At 36.2% G+C, this 20270-nt stretch overlaps 2 protein-coding genes and 1 long non-coding RNA gene across 16 annotated transcripts in view; all 3 read left to right on the top strand.

Moving 5' to 3' along the window:
• Positions 1–5895, top strand: part of LOC145789308 (uncharacterized) — a 50304-nt gene extending 44409 nt beyond the window's left edge. For 7 of the 14 annotated variants that reach the window (XM_082906678.1, XM_082906682.1, XM_082906679.1 and 4 more), the window contains 9 exons: positions 202–326; positions 2860–3288; positions 3371–3612; positions 3869–4087; positions 4177–4269; positions 4363–4464; positions 4571–4954; positions 5056–5152; positions 5627–5895. In XM_082906678.1, the coding sequence (XP_082762804.1) occupies positions 2862–3288; positions 3371–3612; positions 3869–4087; positions 4177–4269; positions 4363–4464; positions 4571–4954; positions 5056–5152; positions 5627–5643 (1581 nt within the window). In that variant the 5' untranslated portion in view covers positions 202–326; positions 2860–2861 and the 3' untranslated portion in view covers positions 5644–5895. Of the gene's footprint in view, positions 1–201; positions 327–1321; positions 1642–1898; positions 1963–2859; positions 3289–3370; positions 3613–3868; positions 4088–4176; positions 4270–4362; positions 4465–4570; positions 4955–5055; positions 5153–5626 lie in introns of those variants that run through there. The other 7 variants (XM_082906680.1, XM_082906683.1, XM_082906691.1 and 4 more) reach the window with 4 other exon arrangements.
• The window catches only part of LOC114270374 (calcium-transporting ATPase 3, endoplasmic reticulum-type), a 213573-nt gene that overhangs the window by 74939 nt on the left and 118364 nt on the right, over positions 1–20270 (top strand).
• On the top strand, positions 9325–12325 carry LOC145807801 (uncharacterized). Its single transcript, XR_014351187.1, has 2 exons — positions 9325–9742; positions 11797–12325. It is a non-coding gene; the product is annotated as an uncharacterized LOC145807801 (long non-coding RNA).

Below are 20270 nucleotides of genomic sequence, written 5' to 3'. Positions count from 1 at the left end.
CTGGGCTTTTTGGCATCGAAAAAAAAAATAAATAAATAATATAAGTAACCTTAATTAAGCCAAGAAAGGAAAATGTATGGACAGATATATTTTTGTTTTATTTTTTTTATGCATTTTGCTTTTGGCTTTGTTTTAGTCTGATGAAATAGGATGAGTGGCCAAATTTCTCTAAGTTATCTTGTGGTATTTGTTCTTGTGTAGGAAAGTCCAGAGCAAGAGATGCTGCATTAAATGCCGTTCAATCACCTTTATTAGATATTGGCATAGAGAAGGCCACTAGAATTGTCTGGAACATAACTGCTGGTAGTGATTTAACTTTGTTTGAGGTCTCTCTCTCTCTCTCTCTCTCTCTCTCTCTCTCTCATCATATGCATGGGTTTGATCTGTGTAGTTAACATTTGCAGATCCCTGTTTACCTCATATTTTGTTTGGGCATCTTCTGAATATAACCATTGGTGGTTACAATTATGATCTAATTGAGAGTGAACTTGTACAACTTCCGAGACATAAATATATATATACATGCACATACATATTTGTATACATGTATTGCAGCCTATGTAAATTCCTACACCATTTATTTATTTATTTAGTAAATAATGACTACATTAATTAGCATCAAGGGGATGCCATCCATGTACATCAAAAGAGCCTATGAGAGAGCCCTCAGTTTTTATAAATTTTTTTTAAATGACCAAAAGGTCCCACAAAAAGGAATATTACTTACAAATAAGGTATTGGTCCCAGGTTAGGCCCCACATTTGCCACTTAAAGTACCTTGAGGATTTTCTCAATGTTCACCAATTTTACATGAACAGAACAGAGGCAAATTCTTATGTTTAACCTTGTCATGCTATATTTGCTTTTGTTGAACCTTGTCATGCTATGTTCTTTATCCGCATGCATGTCTCTTTATCTATCTTACTGATCACACCTTGATTCATACTTTGAACCTAAATGGTTAGTATTATTGGTGAAGAAAGGCACAAAATGTGTACAGTTTTGCTTGGCTTCAGTGTTTAAATGTTATGGTCTGTGAAAATATTGATTAGTTCATGGTTAGTTAATTGATTTGGCCTATCATTAATGCCAAATAACATTGACTCATGAAACAATAGCAATAATGATTACCCAAACCCTAAATTTAGGTATATTGACTGACTGAGTTAGCTACTTGACAGTATGATAGCCATAATTAGACCCATAGACAAATCTTTCTGGTGATAATGATTCAAGTTTATAAAAAGTATTATGGCATAAACAATAGTCGTGCTGTCCAGCCACACTTATTCCCTTTTTTTTTTTTTCAAACTTCATTCAGCAAATGTGGTTCCAGTTCAATATGTGGTCCCCCAGTTTCTAGGACTGGTAAATGTCTTTGTGATCAAGGGATGTTGGACATGGGTATGGTTGTAAAACTGATGAACCTGAAAAGAATGCATGCTGAATCAGTTCCATTAACAGTGGACAAACATTGAGATAGTGAACATATCCCGTGGCTGTCAGTGGACAAACTTGAGTGGCTCCCATGGTGAGAGCATGTCGCCGCATGCCAACAGGGAGACGGACTGGGGAACGGCTCCTCGTGGGGCCTTCCCAGGAGTCGAACAGTGGCAAATTCAGAAATATGGACAACTGAATGTAAGATAAGCTGTCTTCAGTTTTTTGTGTTTTGTAAACTCAACTTTTATTAAGGCCCGTATGGGCATTACTACAGGCAAGGAATGGCTGTGCAGCTCAATTGGGTAACATTGGGGTGAAGCAGACTTAGGCTTTGCCCAATTGGTGCACCCTCCGAGGAATTGAATGAGTTCCTTTTAGCAAAATAGCAAGAATTGCTTTTGTTAGACTTTATTAACTTTTTGTGTTCTATTTCCCTATGTAGCCCAAAAAAAAAAAACACGAAGAATACAAGTCAAAATTAGATCAGCAAAGCTAGCATACCTGCCTTGGAATAACAAGGTAGTAATCCTCAAATGAAGGAACATTTGTGTATCCAACATAATCTCCAATAAGATTTGCTCGTAAGAAATTATCATTGGATGTTACTGTTCTATTCCCAGGGCCCACAATCACGTCCTGTAAGAGAGCATATTGTGTACCTAAAACAGATTAAATGTCTTGTGTTAATCTTGTGTACTTGCCATGATCATTACATAACAAATTCAGACTCACAATGTTTAGGATGATACCAATTATAATATCCATTCCATAAGGGGTACACATGTGCCTTTGGAAGAGAGATTATTATAAGATTCCATGGAATAGTTACCTTTCAAAGTTCCACAGATTTTATATATATAACCAGGTTATATATTAATATTTCTAATAACCAAAACTATGGAAGAGGAGACAAATATAACATATCACTGACCTCTTTTCCATGTTTTGCAATGCATCCATTAGGGCCTAATGTCACCACAGCCCACTGACAGTGTTTTGCCAAAAAATCAAGAGCAGACTCAGGATTGGCACCTTCTTCACCCCTACAACCGTGCCAAGACAATCAAACACCATTTACTAGAGACTGCACCCTTAGTTGAGAACCAATGAACTTACAATCATTTTGCCCCTCCACAAATACCACAGTGCAGCAAAAGGAAACACATCCCATATTTTCCATTCCAAGATTCTAAATTTATACCCAATCCACCATTGTAACAGATCTGTTCCTCTTTCCATGCATTGTTTACAGAAAATCTCCGTAGAAGTAGAAAAAGAAAATAATCTTGCGAGGTGTATATGAGCTTTTCCTATGGCTTATGTTCTCTAATATCTTTAGTATACTATGATAAATGCTCATTTAATTTGATTAATATCTTTGTGTTTGATTAATTACATCTATTGTTTATCTAGCAGATATGGCAAAGAAACGATTTAGAACTTGCAATCTTGAGAAGGAGTCCCAAAATAAGCAATCAAATAGCTCTTCACAACCTAGCCAGTCAAATAACTGTTCACAGCCTAGCCAACCAAATAACCCTTCACAGCTTAACGCACCAAGTGGAACTTCACAATCTAGTCACTCAATTGGCTCTCCACAGATGGACTGGCCAAATAGAACTTCACAACCTAGTCGTTCAAATGCCTCTTTACAGCTTAATCGGCCAAATGAAACTTCACAGCCTAGTCGATCAAATGGCTCTTCACAACCTAGTTGGTCACATCCCTCCTCACATGCTCCATCACATGTTCCACATCCTCAACCTCAAGAATCAGAGGTTAACCCTCAGTTTGAAGATGATTTAGATGAGGACTGGTTAAGGGAAGAAGAAATGCAACGTACAGGTATTATTAGATTTTGAACTAAAACACAAATTAGAAGTCACCCTTAACTTCCATGATATATATCATTGTTGTATTGCAATAGATGAATCGACCAAGCGAAACACGCGGGGAATTACACGTATGGTTGAAGTGTGGAATTTGACTCCAGAAGAACGCATTATGCTCACCTTCAACAAGGATTTGCAGGCTGTTTCTACAGAGGGTGGTATATTCAGTCGCTTCATAGGCACCATTGCTAGGAAGCCACACTTATGCCCAATTAAGTACAAGAATTGGCATGAAGTGCCAGATCAGTATAAAGAAGATTGTTGGAATATTATCGAGGTAATTTTCTAACTACAAGTATTTTGTGATAATTCTACTACAGTGGTAAAGAAAATTGTTGATAGGATTGTCTAAAAGTTCCTTTCCTATATTAGGATATAGGTGTCGTCTAGAAGTAAGAAGTATGAAATTAGTGTGGTTCATTATCTCCATGTAAAAATATGAGAATTAGGCAAAGAAATGCACAAATTTAGTTTATATTATTGTATTGATAATTTTAAGAATGTTCATAACATGAAAAACCATACAATTGTAGTCCAAGTTTGCCATTCCTCAAGATGAGAGAAGGGATATGATTAGGCATCGAACATTGAAGTCAATGGGAGAGAAATGGAGAAATTGGAAATGTAGTTTAAAAGCAAAGTACTATGATGAGACAAAGACAGCAGCACAGATAGTAGCTACTGCACCTTTAACAGTTAACCGTGAGCACTATGCTGACCTTGTCGCGTATTGGTTTTCAAAGGAAGGACAGGTATGCATAGATGTATGTTTTCTATCAAATAATACAATGTCATTATATCATTTTTTTTTTAACATATTGTTATGCATTTATGAGTGAAGGAACTTAGTGCAACCAATAAGGAAAGCAGGCGAGAGCAAACAAGTGCACATACGGGAGGATCTAAAACTTATGCACAACATGCATATGATATGGTATTTCAAACTTCATTCGTTCTTTCAGCTTTTTGAATTTGGTTAGCGCATTATATTATGAATTTATTCTCAAACGATATGATTGTCACATAGGAGCAAAAAGATAAGATTGCACTAGATCGAGCAAAATTATATATACCGCTTCACAAAAGGAAAGATGGGACACCAGTCAATGAAGCAGCAGCTACAAAAATTGTATGCCCATTTAATAAGTTACATTTTCAAAATTCTAATGTATTTGTGGCAAACAATCACTCTCGCTTTTTGTCGTCTTATTTTTTCCCCCCCATTTATGCTACAGGAAAAACTAGAAGCTTTGATGAGCTCACAACCAAGCAGCTCCGAAGGAAATGTTGGTGGACGTATATCTTGGTCACCAAATGATATTTATTCTCAAGTGATGGGTAAAGAGCATCATGGTCGTGTTCGAGGTTTAGGATTTGGGCCTACTCCTTCCAAGCATGGCTTCATGTGCAATAATTTTGACCACTTAAGAATGGTTTCTGATGAAGAGAGAATGAGAGACAAAGACACTATAATTGAGTTGAAGGAACAACTAAAAACTCAAGGTGATCAGTTACAAACTCAAGGTATTCAGTTGCAAGCTCAAGATGCTGTAATAAACTCTTTAAAAGAGCAAGTAGCATTTTTGATGAGTCAGAGACATAGTTCTAGTGGTTTGCAGGTATAACTACATATAACATATTCTTTTATATGATGTATTTATCATATGTTATCATTTTCTAAATTTATGCATACTTATGTAAATTTTATTGTATAAATTAGGCGACAGATGGATGTAGTGGCATTCCGGACCAAGCTTCTCCACGAACACATCAAAGATCCTCTTTTCAGAGTCATGAAATGCAACCTTCTAATCGAGGTAAATCATCATTACAATACACATACATTGACACAAATTTAGAACCACTGTTAATGACTTCTTTACCAATAAATTGTTAGTTAGTTAGTTTGGACGAAATTGGGGTTTGATAGGTTGACTTCTCTACTTTGCTTCCTTTATTGGCATCCGTAAAAATACCAAACAAACCAATGAAATAGAGAATTGGGCAAAAATTGAACAAATTTGAATATCAGCAACGTATCAAACTGTAATATACAATTAAAAATAGACCCTTAGATGTTGCTAGTGGTTGCTTGATTTGGTGGCTGCTACTAATGTTTGGCTTGATGATCTTCAACTTCATTGTAATCTTAATTTTTTTATATGTAAACCATATACTTACCAAAATAAAATAAAATAAGACTTGTCGAGAATTATTTGTTGTCTAAATTTTCTTTATAGATTTTAAAATTGAAAATGATACTTATACTCATTCAATTATTTTTATTGCAGGAAATAAGATAATATGAAGTATCAAACAATGGACGTCATTTCTCGATTTGAACATTTTTCATGGAGATCTTTATAAAATGGTGTCACGAGTAATACTTTTGAGTACTATTGTTATGTGACAAGTTTTTCTTTTGGATTATGGTGTGGGCTATTAGTTTGCTAGAAACATTGGATCTTTTTGTATTACAGGCTTATGTAATGAACCTTTTAATTAAGGTGTTTTGGATATTTTGGGATTATGAAAATGCAGACTCTTTCACCTTTTACAATTATTGAGCATTGAGCCATTAGAATAAAATAGTGTTGTTATAGATATATAATGTGAGCAGGGCTATGATGTCTGTTTTGATCATTTTGTAATCAAATTGTCCCTGTAATATGGCCTTTTGGGTTTTGTTTCTAGTTCCTTTTCTTGTTTGGATCTTTTCAATGTAATCAGGTTATGTTGCTCTTAGGTTTTTTTTTTGGAATTGTTTGCCTTGTTCTTGCCCTCATTTGCTCTTTGCTTATGTGGTGTGTGAACAGGATGGTTTTTGTTGTGTAGATTGTCTTCTTTTTTTTTTTGGTTTGTGTGTTTGTATAGTTGGTTTGCTCCTAGGGTATACCCCTTGTATCTTGTAGTTTTTTGTCGTTTTATTTATGACTTTATTCATCCCCCCCCCCCCCAAAAAAAAAAAAAAAAAAAAAAAAAATAGCCTACAACAGTGGTTAATAACCGTCGCTGTAAATAAAATACGAAACGAATTATATGGTTATAGCGACAGTGTAAAACTGATGGAATAGAGTCAAAATATAGCAGCGGTTTACAAAATGTCGCAAAAGTGAAGGATATAGCAGCAGTCGACCCGTCGCTATAAAGTTAGCAAGTAATTGGTAAATTCAAGATATAGCGACATTTGTAACTGCCACTACATCAACCGTCGCAATAAAAATAACTATACCAGCGTTTGCGAAAAACGTCACTATAAGGATATGCCGACGGGGCTATTGCGGCGGTTTGGCCGCCACTATTGCAACCGCGAGTAAAGGTGTTTCAGTTTTTAGCGACGCTTTTTCCTGCTTTTAGCGACAGTTTTGGCCGCTACTAAATCTTGGTTTTTTTGTAGTGCCCATCCATTTATTCTTGTCAGAACGGCCTCTGGCCCATCCATTCGTTCTTGTCAAATGTCCTCTGGCCCATCCATTTATTCCTGTCAGAACGGCCTTTGGCCCATTCATTTGGTATGGCAAACATTGTCCACCAATCGAATCAACGAATCTTATAAAACTTACATGGACGTAAGCAATTGGACAATAACATATTTCAGATATCTTTGTTAAGATATTACTCACAGTGATCGGCTGGTTGATTTGGCCTGGAGCTTGACCCTACACATCACATAACACATATGGGTCACAATCGATTCAATCCGTTCTTTAATTCACATATTCCTCTCTAGGCTTTATTCTTATTCTTCTAACTCAATTACAATGCTCAATGCATGCCTAAGAGTACTTAGAAGTGAAAGAGAATGGAAAACGAAACTCAGAATGTCTTTTCAAAATTTCAAAAAAGAGGGTCCCCGCTCGAGCGGACCCATGAGGTCTGCAAAAGTGTTGGATGCATCAAAATTACGCACGAGCGTGAAGTCTAGCGCTCGAGCTGAAGGTCTGTCTACATAGCTCCTCGCTCGAGCGTGAACTTCCCCGCTCAAGCGGACATCCAAGTCTGCAAAAATACTAGGAGCACGAAATTCACGCTCGAGCGGCGGTTTCCCCGCTCGAGCGGACATCAAATTTTCTGGGTTTTCCAGAACATGTTCTTGAGCTCCAACTTGACATTCAATGGTTCTAGATACATGCTTTTGGCTCAAACTTCACATAATCATATACTAACATGGTACCAACACCAAATTACAACACAATGGAGCTCAATTTCATAAATTAATCACATGCATGGCTCAAATTGACCCAAACTCATCACCAACACATTAACTTTAAACATTCAAGACCAATACCTCCATGGTTTGTACTTGCATGTGGAGGATACTCATTATTCTCAACTTAATTGGTGAAGAGATGATCAAATACATGGACTTAAACCAAAAATTCAACATGGATCATACACATTGTGCTCAAACATGAAAATTTATAGCAATTCCTTACATGCATGTGTTCTATGACTTTCAATTCAACAAAACCAATTCATTTCTGTTACAAATGGTACAAATGATGCTCCAAATCATGAAGCTACACAGAACTACTCATGCATGTAAGGTTTGATGCTCCATTCTTCATATTTAACATGCTACATGCTAGAACACCCAAAATTGTAACAATTATGCACATGCATGTTCATTTTAACTTCAAATTCAGCTCAATCTTAGCCATGAGCTACCATACTACTTGATTTCACAAAATTACATACTCAATTCATAAATCAAGAATTGATTACTCACCTAGGAGCTTCAAACACTCAATGTTCTTTGAGTTTTAACTTCCAATTTCACAATCTTGGATCAAAATGCATAACTCCTCCTCCTCTCTCTCTAGAACTGGCCCTCTCTCTCCCTCTCTAGAGAAATCTCAGCCCAAATGGATAAAAGAGAGGAATTGAGTGCGTTGTGCCCTCTTATGGGCACAACGCACTTAATTAATCTAGTTAAAATTATTAATATTAAATAATTTGGCACTTAATTAATCGTTCTGAATCTAATTATTTTGATCCGAATCAATTTTCAATCAAATTTCACCGTAGGCTCTAAAAATTATGCCAATCGCGATGGCGCAATCAATTTCAGGTTCTGTGGCCGATAAGGCTTTCAATTTAAATTCCAAAGCAGATAATCAAACAGATATTCCTACGGTGAACGGATAGAAATTCAAAACCACATATATTCATATAAATGGCACTCAAAATCATATCAAACACATAATCATATGCATAAGGAAGATCAATTAGCATAATACGGAACAGGGGTATCACAGTACAAATTGTAAAGAAACATCCCATTATTTGGCAAAATATAATCTTACTGTGAGACATGTTCTTTGGAAGGAAAGCTTTCCTCCATAGCTTACCCACATATCCAGATTGCAGTCTTCCTGTGTGTAAAAAAATTATGAAAATAGTTCTGAAAATGAAATTTTGAAAAAAAAAAATATTTTTCACAATTTTTGCATTTCTTAGAAGGGCAAAATGATAATTACACAATGAAATGATGGACAGCTACACCAAACAAGCTAACAACTACACCAAACAAGCTAACATCTACACCAAACAAGCTAACAACTTCTGTTTAAAGCTATAATCTAATAATCTAAAAACGGCCCCTATGTAGTAAAACTGATGGACAGCTAATATCTTACTTTCCCATCCATAATTGAAATGTAGGGGATGTATATACCACATTATTATGGAGAAGCAATCTTGTTATTTACTTATTTATTAGACATGCCTTTGGATCTAAATAACTCATTCGACACTTGTCTTAGAAAATTTAAAAATGAAAATCATCAACAACAATCTCTAAGTCAAATAGTTGGGTTGAATTTCTGTTTATAGTTCCATTGTAGTGTTTACATTTAAAAGACTGGCATTGAAGGATGCCTTGCTCTATGATTGGAATTAGCAACATCTTTACATTTAGTACCCAGACATTAACGCCAAATTCTATTTACTTGCTGAATGGGTTGTGAGAGTTAATAAATAGGGAATTTCTTCAATGGGCCTCAAATATGGTGGTGGCTTAGTTAAATTTTCAAATCACACTTTGTTTTATGGATAAAATCTCATTTTGATTCTGTGTAATTACTTTTCTTTGTTTCCTTTCTAGTTGTCACCGTGTCATGGTAGCTTCTCTTCCATTACTCAGAATAGCTTTAATGATGTCTTCAACTGATAATTTTCACCCCTTTTCTTTTCCTGAATAGCTTAGTGAAACCTACAGTAGCAAGTAATATCTTATATGTAGACTATTTTGTTTAATTGTTTCTGATTTAAATATAATACACTGCATCACTTTTTGTTTCATATTTGGATCTCTTTCTTATTTGACATTACTTACGATATTGTCAACCTGGCATAGGTTATTATAATTGACGAGATACTGAAGTTCTTCTCAAGAAATACAAGTGGTGAGGTCATCTTAATTATTTTTTTTCCAATTTTATTATTATTATTATTATTCACATGCTTTTGTGTAAATTGTACTTACATGTGTGTTATGGACTCTTTTATTTTCCCCGACCGTGCCCATGGAATATAATAAAGGTAAGAGTGCCATGTGTCCAACATGTCCAACACCTGTAAATTTAGACACTTGAATCTTCTAATTTTTTATGATGCTTGAAAAAAAATGAAACTTACATTTGCTATTAAAGACACATTTCTGACCTCACACATGGGTTAGAGAGAAATATCACGTCTCTTAATCATATTTAATTTCATGTACATTTCTACATAATTTAAAACATCTTATCTAAGTATATTATATTATATGATATGTTACATATATGTGTGTGTGTGTGTGTGTGTGTGTCCATGATGTGTCTCCATATGTAACTTTTGGACACATCTCGATATCCTAAGATTAATGGTTGTGAATGTCCAACTTTTGGACAGACACCTGCACCCGACACTCATATCCAATTCCATGTAACATAGACTACACCCCTTAGGTTTCTAACAATCACAACACCCTCTTATGTTTCTGAAAAAACAATTTTCCCTTGTGATGACGATTGCAACAGAAAATTTACATATTTTGTTATTCATAGTAATTCTTACTTTGTTTGAGGAAAGCATTTTGTAATTAAAATATTTTTATCAATTTTTTTTTTTTTCATAAAATGTTTTCCTATGTCTAGTTGCGACTTTGAAACTAATGTATTAGTTGTTGTATTAGTGTTAGTGGTAGTGGTAGGAGGAGGTGGGGCAGTTGGTGTTGGTGGTGGTGGGGTGGTAGTAGGGTGAGGTGGAGGTTTTGGCGGCGGAGGTGGTGAAGGTAATGCTGGCGATAGTGGTGGTGGTAGTGGAGATGATGGTCGGGTTTTTGGAGGTGGTGATGATGGTAATAGTGTGGTTGCGTTGGTAAGACTTTAGTTCGGAAAACGTTTTCTATCTTTTGAAATTGGAAAATATTTTTTTCCCAAATAAGCTTGTTTTCCATTGACCGCCACAAAACATTTTATGTTGCTTTCGCTTTCTGTAGTATCAAACTCTAGAAAATACGAAAAATATTCTCTGCCAAAACAAATGGAATGTTATTCCAATCCTAACTCACATTGAGTCATCAAGTTACTCTATCCTAACCCCATTAATAGTGATCACCTCTAATAGTCATTGCCGATGACTACCACCCTATGAAGCACCGACACGTCAAAATAAGTGCCGTATCCGTGTCGGACACATAGACACTTTGGGAACAGGTATGGGACACACCACATGGCGTGTCGCCTTATTTAATTAATTTATTTTTAGGGGATACTTTGGGGACATGCTAAATTGTCTTTTTCCCCATTTAATTTAATGCTTGTGATGAATATTGAATGTTTATTATTTTTTTCTTAGATTTAAATACTTAATAGATCATCCATAAAAAATATAAACTGTAAATGTTAATTTAAAAGTGCTTTTAAAAAAAAAAGAGTTAGTGTTTGTTTTTCTTAATGTTGATTGATTGTGAATATAATATTAATCTAGATAACAAATACATATATATATGAAAACATATTTTACTGTCGTGTCCGTGTTCTCATAATTTTGAAATTGCCGTGTCCCGTGTCTGTGTCCATGTCCGTTTCCGCATTCGTGTCTGTGTCCGTGTCAACGCTTCTTAGCTACCACCCAATCAACCATCTCTAAAGTAGACCCATCTGTGTGTGTGTGTGTGTCTATCTCTGTCCATAACCCATTGCCATGCAAACCATCACAGACCACAATTTATAACCTACAGACAGCCCCGCCATAATAGTCTAATAGCTAATCCTGTTCAAATATATTTTGCCTCGTATCAAGCTACTTCTATTGGGAATTAGATTATATTAATTTCACCCTTGGGAGGATAGGTTGTCTTACATGGGATGAGATTTCTGATGCCCGCTTTGAGTGTTCTATGTCCACAATAATCAAAAGATTATAACCATCTTGATACACTGACATATTTTGATGGTTGTTCTTCTTGTTGTAGGAGCACGGTTCAAGTTCAGAGTGAGAAGAGCTGATATACTTCCAAAGACAGAATTACATAATAAATGACAAGTGGAATATGTACCAAATTTGGCGCGACATTTCAGGTTGGCCTACTGACCTACAGTTTGTTGTGAAACACCATTCAGTCATGTTTCTCTCTTCTGCTTTCATCTGCATTGTGCCGAGGAACTACCCAAGATGTTTCCAATACAACTGCACAGACTATTCCAGTCTGCTGTGAGTTTTATTTTCATTCACTAATGCCAATTGGCTTTATATGTTGTAAGAAATAGAAAGAGGACAATTGCGAGTATTTTCGGATCTCATAGACTACTTTTCTCAAAATGCTGTCTAACAATAATTTATAGAATTCAAGGGGTTTTGGTTTGGCATAGAACAAGTACTGCTCACGATCGCCTTCTTGTATACAATTTGCCCTCAAAATACATGGTCCTGAAGTTATGTTGAAACAACATTGTTCAGATTGATTTTTTAAGTAGTTGAATCTTTGTCCATGATGACTCAAATTCTCGTTGCCAGAGGCTGCTTTTTCCTTTTAAGATAATGGAGGTTCATGGGCTGCCGAAGATTTATATTTTATTTTATTATTATAATGTATTACATACTAATGAGTCACAATAACAATATATGTCATTATTACAAAGAAAATTGCCACCTAAGATTGATCATAAAGGTTCAAGAGACATCTACCTTTTGAACGCGACAAAGCTAGTAGTGTTGGTGAGATATGCTGGCTAGTAGTAGTTGTATTGTGCCAGGTTGATTCAGCAGCCCTCAAACTGCCAATCTTGAAACTTGGCAGTTGGTTGAAGATGGCAGTTTCGAACCAGCTGGATGGGTGAGTTGGATTTTTTTGGCTTTGTGAATTTGATTCCTTAATTTAAATAAAGAAAAAATCAAAGTGCAAAGCACACCAGTAGTCGCTTTATTAGGAAAAATTTGTCCAAAATCCCTCCCTTGAGCCATTCTTTGTTGAAAGGAACACTAAAACAATTTTTATTGTGTAAAGTCCATTAAGATAGATTTTTCTTTCAAAGACACCAATATTGTACAGGTGCATTTTTATTGACAAATTTACCTTTTTAGTTGAATTCAGTAAACATTTCTGCACAAACAAACATGATCTCTTCTTCTTCTTCTTCTTCTTCTTCTTCTTCTTTTTCTTTCTGATGATCGTCAATATCAATGTCAATGTCATTATCGTTGTTGCTGTCGTTATCATCATTATCAGAACCAGTGGGAGGAGAAGGATCAAGTCGAGCAGTGTCGATGGCCCATTGGACCAGTTTCTGCACTCCATCTTCATTCACTCCATCATCACTTGCAATTGTTCCGTTACTTATTGGGACGCAGTCGAGGATCAGAAGAAAAAGAAAAGGGAAGAAGAGACGTCTTGAGAGCAGCAAATTGAGCAAACAGATCATATTTGCTGTAGTTGATGTTGCTATCGAAGCTGTGACCTTCTTCCCATCATCACTGTGATCGGTTGTTGTTTCATATTCTGTTTTTTTTTTTTTTTGTTACTGTCCTATTTAAGAAGACAGTAAAGTGTTACTTTGATAGTCAGTAAAATGTTATTGTGAAATAGAGTAAAAATATTAATTTTATTAAAAATTAAAATACTAAATTAGTCGCTAAGAATATTTTGATAATAGTAGTATGTGTTAGACTTTTTAAAGAAAACTTTTTATATTTGTTCTTAATGCATTAAAATTTTATTATAAAAGAGTTTTGACCAAATTTTTGACTTTATTTTGGCCATTGTCGTTTGAGTCATTTATAATTTCAATTAGCTCTTGCTTGTTATCTTGGAAGTGAAATGGAGAGGTAAGACTAAAAAGTGATCTGTAGTAGAAGGGATGTGATCAATTCTCTTTAAGTGTTATTCTAACAATTAATCATTAATTTCTGCAAATAAAATTAAAATAATAAATAAATAAATAAAATTCAATTGATTCAATTTTAATTATGAATTTATGATTGTCTCAGGTTGGTTTATAATTTACAATTGTGTCATTTGAGTCATTTATAATTTACAATTGTTGGTGTTTTTTTAAATAAAAAATGAACATATGAGTGACGTGTCATGCTTTTAGGAGTAAAATTGTAAATTTGATTAACTCTATAAACTAACTTCAATTAATTTAGTGACTATTTTCTATCAAAATCCCAAACTGGTGATGTCAATTGGACTAATTGTGAGCATTAAATGGCATAAAGGGACAGAATTTCGGACTATGGGCGCAATTAGAAACCAAAAAAAAAAAAATACAATTGGACTAACTGTGAGCATTAAAATGACATAAAAGGACAAAATTCTGGACTACAGGTGCAATCAGCAACCAAAAAAAAAAAATACTGGCTATTAGGGTAGGCTGGGTGGCCAGTAATTTTCCACACGAATAATCCTTCCTAGCTCAAAAAAAACTTGGCCCGAAAGGGCTCCAATTTTTTTTTTCTTTTTCTTTCCCTCTTATATCGCTGAAATAGAGGGAGGAAGAGAGAGAAGAGGGAAGAACAGGATGAGAAAAAGAAAGAGAAAGAAAGAGAAGAGAGAGGAAAAGAGAAGAGAGAGAGAACCCATCACCAGCGCCGCTATCACCAACACCACCATCATCTGTGTGTATACACAGATCTGTGTACCCCTCTCTCTCTCTCTCTGTATCTCTCTCTCTCTCTCTCTTTCTCTCTCTCTATTCTAAGTTATGGAAGAAGAAAAGAAAAAAAAAACAGAGCAAGAACAGATACAGGAAGATGATGATGATGATGATGATGTGTTGTTGTTGATGTTGATGCTCTCTCTCTCTCTCACAACTCAAATTGGTCCCTCTTGAGATGTTTGAGGTGTTTCCCGAGCCTTCTCGTGATTGTTACACGATTTCGGCCCGCTGAGGCCTATTTTCAAGCTTAAGTGTGAAAAAAATGCCTTTTTCGACCTAGTTTTCAAACCGGAAGTCCCTCGCTAGTTCTGTAAGTTTCCACAACTTACATTGGTTTCTCCCGAGGTGTTGGAGATGTTCCATGGGCCTTCACGGCACTGTTACAAGATTTTTGGCCCCCGATGGCCTATTTTCAAACTTAGGTGTTTAGGAAGTGCATTTTTTGACTTAGTTTTCAAACCGGGAGTCCCATGCAAGTTCCGTATGTTTCCACAACTCACGTTGGTCCCTCCCTAGGTGTTTGAGGTGTTCCCCGGGCCTTCTCTTGACTGTTACACGATTTTGGCCCCCCGATAGACTATTTTCAAGCTTAAGTGCGAGAAAAGTGCCGTTTCGGACTTAGTTTTCAAACTGGGAGTCACGTGCTAGTTCCGTAAGTTTTCACAACTTACATTGGTCTCTCCCGAGGTGTTTGATGTGTTCCCCGGGCCTTCTCGTGACTGTTATATGATTTTAGCCCTCGACGACTTATTTTCAAGCTTAAGTGTGAAAAAAGTGCATTTTTTGATTTAGTTCCCAAACCGAGGGTCCCGTGCTAGTTCCGTAAGTCTCCACAACTTACCTTGGACCCTCCCAAGGTGTTTGGGGCATCTCCCGGTCCTTCTCGTGATTGGTACACAGTTTTGGCCCCCCGATGTCCTATTTCCAAGCTTAAGTGTGAAAAAGGTGTCTTTTTCCAACTTAGTTTTCAAATCGGAAGTCCCGTGCTAGTTCCGTAAGTTTTCACAACTCACATTGGTCACTCCCGAGGTGTTTGAGGTGTTTCCGGCCCTTCTTGCGACTGTTACATGATTTTGGCCCCCAATGGCGTACTTTCAAGCTTAAGTGTTAGAAAAGTGTATTTTTCACCCTAGTTTTCAAACCGGGAGTCCCGTGCCTGTTTGTTAAGTTTTCACAACTCCAATTGGTCCCTCCTGAGATGTTTGAGGTGTTCCTCGGACCTTCTCGTGATTGTTACATGATTTCGGCCCGCCGAGGCCTATTTTCAAGCTTAAGTGTGAAAAAAGTGCCTTTTTCGTCCTAGTTTTCAAATCGGAAGTCCCGCGCTAGTTTCGTAAGTTTCCACAACTTACATTGGTTTCTCCCGAGGTGTGGAGGTGTTCCATGGGCCTTCTCGGGACTGTTACAGGATTTTTGGCCCCGGATGGCCTATTTTCAAGCTTAGGTGTTTAGGAAGTGTATTTTTTGACTTAGTTTTCAAACCGGGAGTCCCATGCAAGTTCCGCAAGTTTTCACAACTCACGTTGGTCCCTCCATAGGTGTTTGAGGTGTTCCCCGGACCTTTTCTTGACTGTTACACGAGTTTGGCCCCCCGATGGAATATTTTCAAGCTTAAGTGCGAGAAAAGTGTCGTTTCGGACTTAGTTTTCAAACCGGGAGTCTCGTGTTAGTTCTGTAAGTTCTCACAACTTACATTGGTCCCTCCCGAGGCGTTTGATGTGTTCCCCAGGCCTTCTCGTGACTGTTACACGATTTTGGCCCCCAAAGGCTTATTTTCGAGCTTAAATGTGAAAAAAGTGCATTTTTCGATTTAATTCCCAAACCGAGAGTCTCGTGCTAGTTCCGTAAGTCTTCACAACTTACCTTGGACCCCCCCGAGGTGTTTGGGGCATCTCCCGGTCATTCTCGTGACTGTTACACGATTTTGGCCCCCCGATGTCCTATTTCCAAGCCTAAGTGTGAAGAAAGTGTCTTTTTCCAACTTAGTTTTCAAACCGGAAGTCCCGCGCTAGTTCCGTAAGTTTTCACAACTCACGTTGGTCACTCCCAAGATGTTTGAGGTGTTTCCGGCCCTTCTTGCGACTGTCCCTCCTGAGATGTTTAAGGTGTTCCCCGGGCCTTCTCGTGATTGTTACACGATTTCGGCCCGTCGAGGCCTATTTTCAAGCTTAAGTGTGAAAAAAGTGTCTTTTTCGACCTAGTTTTCAAACCGGAAGTCCCGTGCCTGTTTCTTAAGTTTCCACAACTTACATTGGTTTCTCCCAAGGTGTTGGAGGTGTTCTACGGGCCTTCTCGGGACTGTTACAGGATTTTTGGGCCCCGATGGCCTATTTTTCAAACTTAGGTGTTTAGGAAGTACATTTTTTGACTTAGTTTTCAAACTGGGAGTCCATGCAGTGGGTTTGTAATACCAGTTAAATTCATCCAGAGAAATTTGCCTATGGCAGAGAAAATTCTTTGTGCATTGTGTTTTGAAGCTTCAAATTCATCTAGAGAAATTTGCCAATAGTAGAGAAAAGTACTGTGTGCATTGTGTTTTTTGAATTTGATAATTGTTTTGTACTAACACAGTGCATTACAGATTGCATGATCATATAGGCACCCTCTTCGGCACGGTACGAGTTAAATTTCTCTGTGAATTTCTGGTAACTTCATACCAGTCAAATTCATCCATAGAAGTTTGCCAATAGAAGATAAATTTACTGTGGGCATTATGTTTGTTGAAATTTGCATTGTGTTTTGTGAGGTCCAATTCATCCAGAGAAATTTGCCAATAGCATTGAAAATTACAGTGTGAATTGTATTTGTTGAAACATACTATGGGTAGTCTGTTTATAATACCCGTCAATTTCATCCAAAGAAATTTTTCACTAGTAGAAAAAATTATCTGAGCATTGTGTTTTGAAGCATCAAATTCATCCAGTGAAATTTGCTAATAGCAGAGAAAATTACTGTGCGCTTTGTGTTTTTTGAATTTGATGATTGTTTTGTACCAAAACAAAGCATTACAGATTATATGATCACATAGGCATCCCCTTGGGAAGATACGAGTTAAATTTCTCTGTGAATTTCTGGTAAAATCATACTAGGGAAATTTCTGCAGACAATTTTCTCTATGTGGATTGTGTTGACAATCACAACAAAAAAATATATATATATTTAACCATTGATAGGTATGAGATTTACATTAGTCAAAAAAGGATATATACATATATGTCAAGCATCATTATTCCTTCAATGTATGAAAAAATAAATTGAATGGTTAATGCTAATTATATTGTGTACATTGTCTTCCTTGCACTAGTTTCACTATTACATTTTTGGTTCTTCTTCTGGAGGTATTTGAATTGGTTCTGTCCATGACCGGCCAACTTTGGTCACAAATCTCTCTATGATTTCTGCCCTTATCAACCTTATGTCTTGTGTGGACAATTTCGAGCTGATAGGTTCATGCTTGCTATATTGTCTCATTATATAGCACACAAAGAGGCCACAATTCATACTGCATACAAATTATAGGTATAGTTAGTTTTAAGAAACATTCAAATCATATTATCTTATTTATAGATGTTGTATGAAACTTACGAATCACTGTCTTGTTGTGGAGCATTGTTGACATACTCAAAGTTGTAATTTGTGTTTTGTGAGTTTATCAATTCGAAAAAGGGTTGTGATTGTGCCTCTCTTTCAAGGCAAGCTTTCAAAAAATTCTCCACATAATCTTGTTGTGAAAAAATAATTTTTAAGTAACAGAGAAATTTACGGACAAAGCAATGGGATTCTATGAAAAATATCATCACATAAACATTATGATGGGATCAGAGAAATTTGCACTCGATTGTTTTGCATCTTTGACATATTTGTCTTCTGTATCATCCCTCCTTGGCCTTAGTGAGTTGTAGAACCTTCATAAATTGTCTTGTTTGTCGAGGACAAGCAAGGTCCAGTGATTTCCATGTGTTGACTTCTTATTACCCCAAATATTTATTGGGAAATAGAGGAATCTGTAGTTCCTCCATGTTGTTTCAATAGGCTTGTCAAATAATGAGACTCGAAAAGTTTGATTTTCCATCATTTTGATGAAATTCTGTGGTCAGAGAAAATCAAAAAATAGTTATGTTATGAGAAAGTTGAAATGGCAGGAATTTAAGAAATATACAGATAGAGAAATTTTAAATGCACACAACTAGCCAGAGAAAATTAGACTAATGACACAACTGGCTTCAAGAAGTATCTTAACAAGAGAAAGTAGTAAGTAAATTCCAGAGAAAATCAAATAAAAGAGTAATAACATACTAAGCTCATGGATGTGAAAAAAAAAATGAAGTTGGCTGTTGTCTTTCTCTCATTTGGTCAGTAAAAAGGATCTCTCCATAGCCATCAATGGCCTGAAAAATATAATTTATAATTGTAATATTGGTTTATAAAGGCTGATGGAACATTACAGAGAAATTTTGATGAAAGACTTACATTGTTGGCAATTTCTTTTTGCTTTATTAGGTTTCCAATGTCTTCGAAGGTAATGAGATTCAACTCACTTGTCTAGATTAAAGCCCTACAAGAAGACAAAGAAAGGATTTAATAGTTGTTAATGCTATATAAGTTTGTAAATTATTGTTTGTTATCTTCTATTTTATTTGTTGTACTTACTCAAGTCCAAACACATTTGATATGTGCTACAAGATGTCTTTTACATGATCTTTTATCAATCTTGAAATCGGTAGAGTTTGTGGAAAAACGCAAGATTTTTCTGATGCTTATTGGTTGAGGCAAGACGTACGCATCAGCATCAAGTACTTCTTTGTCTTTCGTGGTTTGCTCAGTTTGCTTTGCAACTTGTTGTTCCACTTGCATTCCAACTATACATAGTGAAAATCAAACAAGCTCCAAAAATCGAATAAGAAAATAGATAGAGAAAATCAAATAAGCAGTAGAAATCAATAGAAATAAGCAGCAGAAACTAATGTGTTTAGAGAAAATTACCATTGACACAAGGACATAACTTTTTGTGGCTCAAGATTTTCACTGACCTTGCGGTTGAACTTGTGTTGGTGTTCGGTATAGTTGTGTTGCTAGTTAGACAGATAGTTTTTGAACTTGTTCATGCAATTTAGCATATTCATTTTCAAGCTCCGAAATTGAATACCTCAATTGTTGGATTGTTTTTGTATCATCTTCTTTTTTAACCTCCAACATTCTTAGTTTCATTTGGATTGTGCTGTCTCTTTCTTGAAGTTCTGAGTTAAGTGATGCCAAGGTTCTTATTGCAATATCCTTTTTTGCAAGTAATTCATTCCAATTTCTCTCTTCTTCTATTTTAGATTTAGAAAGTGCCTTTAGTCTTTGACGTAGATCAGCAATTTGGGCATCCTTTGATTCCTCAGATTCTTGAGGCTGATGCATTGTTGAGCCACAAATGCTATCACGATGTTGGTCCATTGGCTCATTATGTTCTTCTTCATCACTTTCCTCATTGTTTTCTTCATGCTGTTTAGATTGAGTGCCTTCATCTTTTTCTTCACTGTTTTCTTCTTTCTGTTCATTTTCTTCTTTGTCTTTTGCTTCTATCTCTTCACTTTCTTCTTGGCTTCTGCTTCTCCACTACTTGCTTGATCTTCTTGTCCATTGATGGCTTCATGTTCTTCTATGTTGCCTTCTGCTTCTTCATTCCCTCATTCTTCAAATGAATCTTGTAATGTTTCCTTGAATTTGACAATTGTCTTTTTTTATTCTTTCTTCGTCTTTTTACTAAGATAGAACTCCTCTGATGGATTTTTGACTAGCTCCTTGT

The sequence above is a fragment of the Camellia sinensis genome, chromosome 14 (assembly GCF_055761805.1).
Source record: "Camellia sinensis isolate YWXY chromosome 14, ASM5576180v1, whole genome shotgun sequence".
Lineage (NCBI taxonomy): Eukaryota > Viridiplantae > Streptophyta > Magnoliopsida > Ericales > Theaceae > Camellia > Camellia sinensis.
The sequence above is the reverse complement of the archived record's forward strand: the minus strand, read 5'-3'. Positions and strand labels throughout refer to the sequence as shown.